The 11509-nt window shown below is 48.2% G+C and overlaps 3 protein-coding genes across 6 annotated transcripts; 1 reads left to right on the top strand and 2 right to left on the bottom strand.

Moving 5' to 3' along the window:
- The first annotated feature begins 1270 nt into the window (after nt 1–1270).
- Nucleotides 1271–2233, top strand: LOC101757778 (alpha-amylase/trypsin inhibitor). The gene has a single exon (XM_004958063.3). The coding sequence runs from the start codon at nt 1328–1330 to the stop codon at nt 2021–2023; it is 696 nt and encodes a 231-aa protein (XP_004958120.1). The 5' UTR covers nt 1271–1327; the 3' UTR covers nt 2024–2233.
- Nucleotides 2234–2501: 268 nt separating this feature from the next.
- On the bottom strand, nt 2502–5878 carry LOC101758191. The gene is made up of 2 exons (XM_004958064.2): nt 5339–5878; nt 2502–4469 (listed from the first exon to the last, which is right to left on the bottom strand). The coding sequence occupies exons 1-2, from the start codon at nt 5451–5453 to the stop codon at nt 2929–2931; spliced, it is 1656 nt and encodes a 551-aa protein (XP_004958121.1). The 5' UTR covers nt 5454–5878; the 3' UTR covers nt 2502–2928.
- Nucleotides 5879–6937: 1059 nt separating this feature from the next.
- Nucleotides 6938–11252, bottom strand: LOC101756155 (uncharacterized hydrolase YugF). Of its 4 annotated transcripts, none has more exons than XR_002676529.1 (9): nt 10796–11252; nt 10584–10676; nt 9996–10204; nt 9307–9451; nt 9148–9220; nt 7882–8028; nt 7676–7801; nt 7392–7570; nt 6938–7276 (listed from the first exon to the last, which is right to left on the bottom strand). XR_002676529.1 is itself a non-coding variant. In XM_004958059.3 (8 exons), exons 1-8 carry the CDS (start codon nt 11089–11091, stop codon nt 7511–7513), a joined length of 1149 nt encoding a protein of 382 aa, XP_004958116.1. In that variant the 5' UTR covers nt 11092–11252; the 3' UTR covers nt 6938–7510. The 4 variants fall into 4 exon arrangements, 1 of the variants encoding a protein (XP_004958116.1); XR_214739.3 differs by having other exon boundaries at nt 6938–7262; XR_214738.3 differs by having other exon boundaries at nt 6938–7257.
- Between the last annotated feature and the right edge of the window lie 257 nt (nt 11253–11509).

The raw sequence follows: 11509 nt of genomic DNA, 5'->3' as shown, positions 1-11509 counted from the left end.
CATCTGTGCAATTGGTTTTGTAATTAGCTCATATTTAGTCCTTCTAATTAGCATCCGAATATCCGATGTGACCCTGCTAAAGTTTAGCACCTCATATCCAAACAAAATTTGAATTTTAGTCAAAATAAAATAAATTAAAAATATGGTTAAAAAAACTATCCCAAGCTCAATACCAACCTAGCAGGCTAAATATATCCAACTAACACTCAGTTCGCAAAGAAAACTATATGTTCACTTATATCCATTTGTTTTAAACTCAAGTCCAATTCATTTTTAGCTATATGGCATATTTGGATGATTACCGCACTCTTGCATACCTGCCATGTCTCAAATGTTGCACGTATCTTGAGTGTGTAGTTGCCGCTTAGGCTTAGGCACGTCAATAACATGCCCCAGAAAGCTAGTTCATTTTTCTACCACCGCTCCCTACAAGTGTGGTGGATGATTCGCTCGCTACAATTGTGATGCGGCTGCGGATGCTGCATCGGTGGTGTACAAACACGTCCTTTATTACCGTGGTGGGCATTACATTCAAATTTGTTCTTATTGGATTGGTTTTCCTTAAAACATGCAACCAAACAATTTTTCTAGTTAATTTTATCTGGTTTACTCTAATATTTCATCTGTTACCCAAAACAAAATAATTGAATTGGTGGTGATTTACATTCCCGGCTGCATTTGAAAATTGGTGATACAAAGTTCAAATTTGTCCAGTCCACGCATGCACGGATCCCAGCCATTTCCATTTTGCAGCATATGCGCATGGCATCTTATTTGGAATCTGTCCACTTATGCGAAAATCAGGATCCGTATGGATCTCAGCGCATGTGACTTGTATATATTTTTCTCCGAGCTTATATACACTTATTTGGTTGTTTTGTCCTCTCACTCGAACGTGGCTTTCAAAAGCCGAACGAGAAAAGCACGCCTAGTGTGACGACTAGGAGCCTACGGCGTCGAAGCCTAACTCGTTTATCGCAGAGTACGAGAAGCACGTACGAGCTCTCGGCACTAGCTCGTGCGCGCGTGGCGCCACTTTAGCCGCCCGTCTGTGTGAGCGTCAAACAATCCCAGCTACAGCTGCTAGTAGTCAATCTTGCCGAGAATTTCCATGGAAGCGTTCAAAGTTTTCCAGCCACCATCAATTCATCATGCGCCGACGTGAACAGCCACCGATGACCCGATGACATCTTTCCAGAGAGACTCCAGTCCATTTTTTCCACGTCCCAATCCATCCCATCCTATAAAACCCAGTCCATCTCGTCGTGTCTAAGCAATCATATCCACCCTTCCGCGTTCTTGTCCGCTGCATCTATCCATCTCTCAAATGGCGCCTCCTTCCGTGATCGGCTTCGGCGCCGCCGTCGCGACGCTCGCCCTCCTCGCCGCGGTTGGCGAGGCGGCGGTGTTCACGGTGGTGAACCAGTGCCCCTTCACGGTTTGGGCGGCGTCCGTGCCTGTGGGCGGCGGCCGGCAGATGAACCGCGGCGATACGTGGCGGATCAGCGTGCCCGCCGGCACGACGGCGGCGCGCATCTGGGCGCGCACGGGCTGCCGGTTCGACGCGTCCGGCCGCGGGAGCTGCCGCACGGGTGACTGCGGCGGGGTGCTGGCGTGCACGGGGTACGGGCGCGCCCCCAACACGCTGGCGGAGTTCGCGCTCAACCAGTTCAACAACCTCGACTTCTTCGACATCTCCCTCATCGACGGCTTCAACGTGCCCATGAACTTCCTCCCCGACGGCGGGTCCGGGTGCAGCCGGGGACCCCGGTGCGCGGTGGACGTGAACGCGCGGTGCCCGGCGGAGCTGAGGCAGGACGGGGTCTGCAACAACGCGTGCCCCGTGTTCAAGAAGGACGTGTACTGCTGCGTCGGCTCGGCGGCCAACAGCTGCGGGCCGACCAACTACTCGAGGTACTTCAAGGGGCAGTGCCCCGACGCGTACAGCTACCCCAAGGACGACGCCACCAGCACCTTCACCTGCCCCGCCGGAACCAACTACAAGGTCGTCTTCTGCCCGTAAGGCTGAAGATGGCGGCAGAGTTATATATACTACTATGAAGAAATAAGAATTCCGGAGAACTTGTAGAATCCAGCGTGCTCGACGACGACTGGAGAAATGATAAAGCTGATTAATAAGGACGTGTGATTTCTGTATCACCATAATAAAAGGGAGTGTCTATTGCTAACCCGTGTGTTATTGTGGCCACAATCACCGGGTGATTTGAAGTTAGATAACACCCTAATTTGAAGAGATAAAAAAATCAGGTGATGGAAACAGATCTCACCTGAAAATTATGACCCTAGAATCATGATTAGACGATGCATGAAAAAAACAACTAAACTGAGCACATAGAAACAAACTAATGCAGAAAATAGAAGGAAAAATATGCAAAGGGCAAAATTGAGAACTGAAACAAATTTTTTCTATAATCAGTCAAATAACAAATTATTTCTAACCGTGAGAAACCCCTCAAATGCAAAAATACCAATCAGATTTCAAAATAAACAGCATGCAAATTTACACAGATTTAAAATTACATAATATACAAATTGAAATTACAGTAACAATGTCACTGTAAGTTAGTAGGTAAAAGAATCCTAATGTATACGGAAGCGCACGCATAGTCCTATTCAAAGCACGACTGTCGCTCTCTTGCTCAGATGCCTGCCTGCATGCTTAGATGCTTTGCAGCTGCTTTGGCCTGGTCGGAGCGCTGCAGCAGCACAGATGCTCTGCAGGAGGCAGCGCGCAGCAGCTGTATCTGATAGAAAAGCCAGGGAGCACCACAGATCGTCAGATCGGACGGTGCAAAATTCAGGTAACGGGAGCTCGTGAATCCCTAATAAAAGCATTCTAAACTTTTGCTTAATCTAAACAATGATCCATAACAAAGAATGAAAGGAAGTTGACTCTGCAAGGCCTCGTCAGGCCTCCCTCTCGTCGTTCCTCCAGTTGCCGTGCATCTTGGGCCCCGTCGGCCCATCGCCGACGAGCACCTTCTCCACCAGCTTGGCCAGCCGCTCCCTCGCCGAGCGCGGCAGGATCCTCGCCACGCGGTTGATCACGCGCCCGATGTCGTACTCCACCCTCGGCCCCCACTCGCGCTCGAACCCGAGCCACGCCGGCTCCGCGACGCCGAGGTACTCCGCCGACACCACCTCGCACCGCCCGGCGCCGCCGGTGTCCAGCCTGCTCCCCCTGGCGGCGTCGTTCCGGATCCCGACGCCCAGCCTCGCGTCGCCCTGCAGCACCAGCCCCGCCTTCGGGTACAACGCGTGCCCGTGCAGCGACGCGTACGCCACCGGCCTGCTCCCGCCGTCCCCCGCGTCCAGGTACTCCAGCTGCGACGCCTCCACCCACGTCCCCGCGCTGTGCTGCGAGAAGTACATCCGGAGCAGCTCGCCGGAGAAGTTGCTCACACGCAGCGTCACGTGCTCCCAGTCGCCGACGTGCTCGCCGATCTCGCCCAGCGGGATCGTGAGCAGGCCGACCTTGGCGCGCGCCGGCCCGTTGAACGGGTAGAAGATCCACACGGCGAGGTCGGTCACCGTCCCGCCCAGCATCGGCTTCGCTTGCACGTACACCTTCGCGCTGGCGAGGTCGCCCCTCTTGACCTTCTCCCTCTGCTTGTTGTCCACCGGCAGGTCGAGCCAGTAGCCGCCGTCGTTGCCGCCGCCTTGCGGGAGGTTCGACCCGTCGGCGGCCACCGGCGTCGCGGTCTGGCTGCCCTTCTGGTACAGCAGCGCGCCGTTCTCGAAGAACCACGTCACCGACGAAGGGAAGTAGGGCTCGTTCGGGTGCAGGTACACGTGCGGCGCGTAGGCCGCGAGGAGGGAGTTCACCTGAGCCAGGTCAGGCATGGAGGACGTGTAACTCGCGCTGTTGTTCTTCAGGCACGCCACCGTCGAGGCGCTCGCCGCGTTGCTCTGGGCGAGGAAGGTGCCGGCGTGCACGCCGCGGGCGTCGATGCCACGGACGGACGGCCTCAGAGTGGCGGCGCTGAAGCCGTCCTTGTCGCTGCTCAACAGCGACTCCTCTGTCTCGCACGCGTCGGTGAAGTCGGCGCGGACGCACCTGACCTCGTCGCGCGAAGGCTTGTCAGACGTGGCCGTGACCACCGCGCCCACCGCCTTGTAACCTTCAGGAGCCGTGGGGAGCCAGAAATTGCCGGCGCCGTCCGGGCTGGACCACACGAGGGTGTAGTCCACGGGCGCGGCAAGGAGCGCTCCGGTGCCGGAGGTGTCGCGAGCGACGAGGACGTGGCCGAAGAGAGGGCGGCTGTTGGGCTGCGCGTAGTGGCCGAGCACGGAGAAGCCGGCAGGGACCGGCGAGGGCTCGAAGAAGGTGGCGCCGACGCCGTCCTCGCCGCCTTGAGTGGTGGACCAGACCTTGGCGAACGTGGTGATTTGGCGCACTTCCAGGCCTCCAAGGTCTATGCTGCCCTTTGCAAATCCTCCATCTGAAACTGAAACAGCAGTGCCACAGGTGAGCCAAAAATGTTTCAGAGCAGACATACTAAGCCAAGTTTCAGATAATGCTGTTGCTTTTCAAATTTCAATCTTCTTTTTGAACGATTTTTTATATTTTTTTTTGACAAACCTTTTCAATCATTTTCTTTTTTATCAAACTTCTTCTGCAAGCAGCAATAAAATCATAATAGTATTTTTTTTACTGAAACTTCACACCATGTAGTGTAAATTCAAGATAACTAAGTGCTCAGTTTTAGGTAATTTGGAGATAAAAAACAAATTTCCAGAGTGAAAAATGCTGAAATATGAATTATGCTTGAGAAAACTCGGAAATTTTTTTATAACCAAAGAGCAGAAAGCTTTTCAAGCTTTGCTACTCGCCTACTCCGAATAGGTCGAGACAAGCATAACGTCAAAGCTACTTTGACTTAACAGAGGGTCAATATCATGCTGGATTCGGTGACTGGAACCTATCATTGCTCCAGTTTCAACATGTATAGATACTTAAGAATCTATGCTTATCTTATTACGTTCCACGCAAGACAGAGCTCACAAAGGATCAGAGGATTGCAGGAAAGCTACCCAAAGCTTAAAGATAACATTTGACGAGTGTTTTGCTGTCTAAATTTCTATGGTGCCCGTCCTTCAGAAACGAGAGGTCACAGAAACAGCCTATACGTGCAAACAAAAAATCCCGGCAGGACAAATTTCAATCTCTACAATACAATGGCCTTATTGGATAAACAGGTTCAAAAGTACTACAGTACTAAACTCGAATTTATCAGGAAATAAAGTACCATTCATGCACCGAATTTCTCAGAAAAACACGAATGCAAGTAATCATTAGCTTATGAACATGAGGTACCTGCTGCTGAGGCCGGCCATGACGGCAGCGCAGCCGGAGGAACGAATTGCTTCTCGATGGGCAGCGCCGCCGTTCCCATGGGCACGCAAGACAAGCACGACCTGCTCCTTCGCATAACCCCGGCGAAGCCTGCCGAGCGGAGAAGAAGAAGGCGAGCTCCAATACGTGTCCTTGGCAGCTCAGAGCCACAGAATGGAAGCAGGAGGTAGCTCAACTCGATCCCCTCCGGACAAGTGACAATGTATGGGATCCTTGGGCGACACTTGTCTGTCTATTTATCCAGCCGGCGGCACAGAGGCCTGGGTCAGGGTTGGCTTGCCGGCCACCCCTGCCGGCCGTCGCAAGGAACCGGCGGTTACTTGCAAGAAACCTCGAGCTCGCAGTGCTGGCCGACGATGGCTTGTTTGGCGACGACTCCACTGCTCGCGCCTTTAATGCATCTTCCTCCGCTTCACGGCTCGTCCATATATATGCATGTCCTTGACGACATGGGTCTAATCCACAGTATCCCTTGGCTTCTCGCACGAGATACACACCCACGTAGTGGCTGCTCGTTGTTTAGTGTTCCGTGTCGGCTTGGGCTTGTGTGGTGGTGGGTCGTGTGTTAGTTTAGAGAGCCAGAGCGGCCGGCATACTGTCGCGTGCTTCCGCATGCTGTATGATTGGAGGAAAAACGTGCGACAAAGCGAGGCCAGCGTCCAGCGACGACGCGCTGTGGATGTGGGCTGCGCCGTTGTTTTCTGATTATTTAGGTCAGAGAAGAGAAAGTAACGAGCAGAGCAGGTACGGTTATGGTCATATGGATGGGGAGGACAGCTCGTTTCGGTTGTGACGGCCAGAACCAGAGTGGGCTTCGTCGAAGGACGGGCCAGCCTGTAGATTCTGTTGGTTTCTTTGATTAGATAGATGCCCATGATCTGTTTGTTTCGGGCCTTTTAGTTGCTAAAGTTTGGAGGTGCCAAATTACTATTACAGCACTGTAGCATGCTGTAGCGTTTCGTTTGTATTTGTGAATTATTGTCCAAACATCGACTAATTAGGCTCAAAAGATTCGTCTCGCAAAGTACAACAAAACTGTACAATTAGTTTTTAATTTCGTCTACATTTAGTACTCCATGCATGTACCGCAAATTTGATATGATGGGAAATCTTTTTTTTGCATAGTACCAAAGTTGGGAGTTAGGGGTGAGCCTCACACGAATAACACGGGATGGCTGACCGATACAGAGACCAGCTGGTGATGCTGCAGAGCGACAGACCCATAGAACGAGAGCTCTGCATACGCAGTTATCATTTCGCCGGAATTGGAACGGTGAACTTGCACGCACAGAATATGCAACTATGCAAGGGGAATATCCCATTTTCTGAGCAGCTTGGAGTCACATCGACTTGTTTTCTTGGGGTGCTCCATGACACGTTTCGGACGTGGGCAAGATGCGACTTGCAAACTTTTGTTTCCATGTACATGTACAGTCTAGCGGACCATTTCTTGGTGTAATCATTCACATGAGCAAATATTGCCCAGTTGCATGGAGACCGTACAGAAATTCGGCGGTAGTGAAAATATAGGGAAATTCATGAAAATGCAGGAGTACCATGTAGTGTCAAAACAGGAACGAATTTATCCAACTTTCGTTTCTCTTTCTCTCTTTATTTTCCGAAAGAGATAATACAAGTCAAGTGTCAACATTAAATGTTATGTCTATACAATTCGTGCAGGCTCATTTTTATGGATAAATATACATGTATGAACTTGCGTTCACTTTCGCTATAGCATCAACTAGCATAGAACCGCTGTGCTGCTGGTACTAACCTATGCGGTCTGAGGAGACAGGTTCTTCCTTTTGCTGTAATAAAATCAGATATTCCCTCGTAATTTCTTATATTTGATTTATAATTTGCCAAATGATGTTTGCCACCTGCACTAAAATGCAAGTACTGCTGAGCACGAGAGCAAAAACTTAGTCACCAGAAAATTGGGAATAGTAAACTTTTTTCCCGTCAGTTTCAGGACATATGACCATGCTGACAGTTGGAAAGTGGGAACGCTTACCATGGCCTGTAACAGAAGGACCCAGTTGCTATCCCAATAACATAATCATGCATTTCCTTACTAGGAATCCCTAGTGGAAAATGGCATCAATAAGCGTAGAAAGCAGGCTCACCCATGTGCTAACTATGACGCTGAACAAATGATTGGACAAGTGGATTTACAAGCTCAGGTGCTTCATCCTGCAAGATAAATACAAACAAATAAAATACGAGCCACCGGATGCAAAGTTGAAAACGCTGGGCAGATTGCGATAGATATCTAAAGTCAACTGTTACAAAGAGGACCTGAGGGCAGTGTCCAACATCTGGCAAGACAACAAAATCTTCGACTGTATCAAAAGATGCATAGGCTCTTCCGAGCTCCACAGGCTCCCATGGATCCTTCTCCCCCCATGCTACCAAAACTGGACACTGCAACAAACAAAAGAAAACCATATATAATTTCTCAAATAAAAAAAAACTACTAATCACACAACTAAGAGCACCCTAACCTTCACCAATGGAAGCAACTCTTCAGGTAGAGGTCCTCCAGAGTAGCAGATGAACTCAAGGAATACATCCACTGCGCCTGGATCAAGCCCTGGCTGTAGAATAAACTGAACTAGCTCATCTGTCACTGCAGATGTGTCATGATAGCACTGCAAAAAATTTCGTCAAAACCAGAAAAGGTATATAAGTTGAAATGTATACAATCTAAAGGATGATGAAACAAAAGGATCTCTGTGCTTCAACAAGGAAAAAAGAAAATGTACAGAGTTCTTAAGTTGAATCTGATTGTTTCTTACTGAGTTGCATACAACAAAAAGTTCAACCAAAAGTCTAAGGTACTGAGGAAATGTGCACAAAATGCACTATAGTTCAACACTTCCACTCACTTGTAGGCTCCATAAGCTTAAGATGCCGGATAAAAGTGTGCTATAATTTTTATTAAACTGTGACATCTAGGATTAAACTCAAGAGCCTTGGCTCTTGTACCATATAAGATATTAAAGTAGCATCCACTATACACCAACCAGTTCACTCAAAAGTCTAAGCAAAATAACGAAAGGTAGGCAATAAACTAATTCCACAACATTATTATTGTATTATGGATTTCTGAAGTGGGTTTAGTGGTTTACAAAAATCAGAAGATTTCTTGAGTATGGATGAAGTGAAACTGCTTCGTGCAATTTGATGCATATATCAGATATCCGCTGCAACATACATGTAAACCTCTCACAGCCTCAGAGAATATTAGGATAAGATGCCTCTTCGAAACATCTCGTTTACTGTTACTGTCTGTGAGAGCCTGGGATTGGGCATAAGACCCATACACCCCTAAGTTGAGGGTTAAACTTATAAATGGAAAAAACTCTGACTCATAAAGTACATGTTTAAGGAACTGCACGTAGTGCAGTTGGCCTAGGCTCCAAGGGAGGAGCCAGCCAGCCAAGGCTCGAACCCTAGCTCCTACAAAAGGCCTCCAAAGAAGGCTGGGTCAAAGGACCCTTCTAAAAAAAAATAATGTACATGTATAGGCTTAAGCTAGTGGCAGCTTTCAGTTCTACAAGCCCAACTGCCCAAGCCATTGGTCCTAATGTACTAGTGCAGTGTTCTGCAACACATACAGTTTTCTTCATGTAAGTATTTTTGTCCTCAACACTGTCATATTTCTCATGGGAATTTCAGGACTTCTCACCTAAGTATTGCGTGCCCCAAATTTAAAATATATCCTTTGAATATATTTTTTACAAGATGAGAGGCTAGAAAGGAAATACCTGGCAAAGTATATTTTTCACAGATTCTGGTGTAGCGACAGCATTAAAAAATAGCTTCCCAACGATGGTGTTCCTAGAAACCAGTAAAGGTGTTACAACAACTAACAAGCAATTGGCGAGTACCAAAGATACCGTGATGGAGCATGAAATACAAGTTACCTTAGGAGACTTTGGAAGGATTTGATGAAAGGCTTTCCAAACCATGGTTGCTTCTTGATATGAAGCATTCTTAGTGAAATATCCAATAAAACAATTCCTTTACATTTCTGAGGTTCCATGACGGCTGCCTGCAGACCAACAAGCCCTAAAGGATAATAAAAACATCACAAAGATGTAATATACTCCACTGATATATCAAACACTCACAATATCAGTTTAATTAATTAGAATCATGAATTGACTCATTTAAGTAATAATTAAAAATAAGAATGCTAAGCTGGGGCATCTAGAATTTCAACATTGGAAATGTGCCTTTCAACAGATTCTACCAAGTAACCAGCATCGTTCTGCTAAGACTGCCACTTCAGTATCTCAAATGTATTATAGAATGGTCCATCTAATATATAATCAAAGATGATGAGCGTACAAATGCAATAAAAAGAGAAACATGGTAGAAATTATGACAAAAAAATCTGAAGCTATGATTATAATCTTTCAATTGGATGTTATAAGTAACCTTTTCAAATCCAAAAGATAAGAAGGCAGAATACATCAAACCAACCATCATTAGATGCAACATAATTCCCTTGCATTGAAAACACAGTGGAATGCATTAGGAGTAACAGCACAACTATGCAGTAGCAGCTATTGGACTAGCTGTTGTCAAATCATGTACGGATCCAATATACCTCCAATTGAATTGCATATGAAGAAAGCTTCACTCTTGACCACTTCAGCACAAAACGTATTCAGCTGTTCTCCCCATGTCTCAAAAGTATAAAAGTTCTCTCCAATCTCACGTGGATTAGGCTTATCAGAATAGCCATAACCAATTAGATCTATCGCATATACCCTATTTGCCATGGCAAGAACAGGAATATTTTTCCGCCAATGGTCACTGAAAAAAAAAAGAAGAGGAATGGGTACATCACTGCAAAGCAAAGCAAAGCTAGCAATTAACTTCCAGAGAGGCATCTGTGTCATGTCATTACTAAATTCCTAGCAATATTTTAGTCACATTTGGAAATTGGGAACAAACCTAACTTTCAAGCGAATTAATCAGGAAAAAAATCAAAGTAATAGGTTAAAAATTCTTCTCCTAAAGCCGGACCATCAAATGACTATAGGTTCTCAAGCACCAACAAAATAATGGACTGCTTACCTTAACAGTTATCTACTGAAAAATGTGCCAAGTGCTAATAAAGATCTGCGCCTAAGAAATGCAGTTGCTTGCAATTTACGAATGGGGAACTGAAATGCGTTTGCATGACACGCACCTGTTTGCCCCAAACCCATGAATAAGAACCAATGCAGGGCCCGACGTCCCGGCGTGCTGGTAGCGAATGTTGTAGCCCCTCCATTTCCATGTGCTGCATGCAGAGCGGGAAAAAAAAAGTAGCAATCGACTGTAAGCAACGCAACTCGCAATTTCTGGAACAGTAAACCTTAATCGGACCGGAGACGTCACGTCATGCGCAGCGGTGCCTACCCGGTGCTTACTTGGGGCTGAGTCTCCAGCGACGTGCCCGGCGGGGACGCGTCAGCAGGAACTGGGACGACCGCAGGCGGCGCAACGGGGGTTCTCTCCTCGACCGGGTCCACCTTGGAGCTGGAGGCCACGATGTGCAGGCTGGAGCGCGGCGCGCCTCCCGTGGAGGGCTTGAAACGTCTCGAGAATCCCAGCGGGTGTGGGCCCGCCGCCGCGGCCGCGCGGGGCGCCGTGGCGCTGCGGCGCGCGGGGAGAGAGGCCACGGGGAGGGGGCTGCGAGCGGCCGCGCTCGCCATGCCGCCGCGCCGCGCGCACGGTGGTGTGTGGAGAGAGTGGAGAGCCGATTCGAGGAATCGGAGGGGGAGGAGAAGCAACCGCAACGGCGCGCGTGCGGGGAGCTCCTCGTCCGTTGGTGTCGGGCGTTTCGCCGCGTGGGCGAAACCGGACGGCAAGAGAGCGTCAGGGCCATATGTCGCTGGTGATTTAGCCTAACTCCGCCCTCGTGCTGTTTTGTTTTTTTTTTCTGCGAGCTGGCAGTGGCATGTGGACGGAGAGGTGCTTCTGGTTTCTTTTTCTTTAGTGTTTTTTTCCTTTGTTCTGTTCGTTATTTGTTTCATCACTGTGTTTTCTTTCATTCATTTTTTTTCCTTTCGCTATCTATTTCTCTTCTCCGGTTAACATATTTTCTTCTTTTTTTTCCTTTTTCTTACTGAA

This window comes from Setaria italica, chromosome II (genome assembly GCF_000263155.2).
Source record: "Setaria italica strain Yugu1 chromosome II, Setaria_italica_v2.0, whole genome shotgun sequence".
Taxonomy (NCBI): Eukaryota; Viridiplantae; Streptophyta; class Magnoliopsida; order Poales; family Poaceae; genus Setaria; species Setaria italica.
Note: the sequence above shows the minus strand (reverse complement) of the source record. Positions and strands in the feature narration are given on the sequence as shown.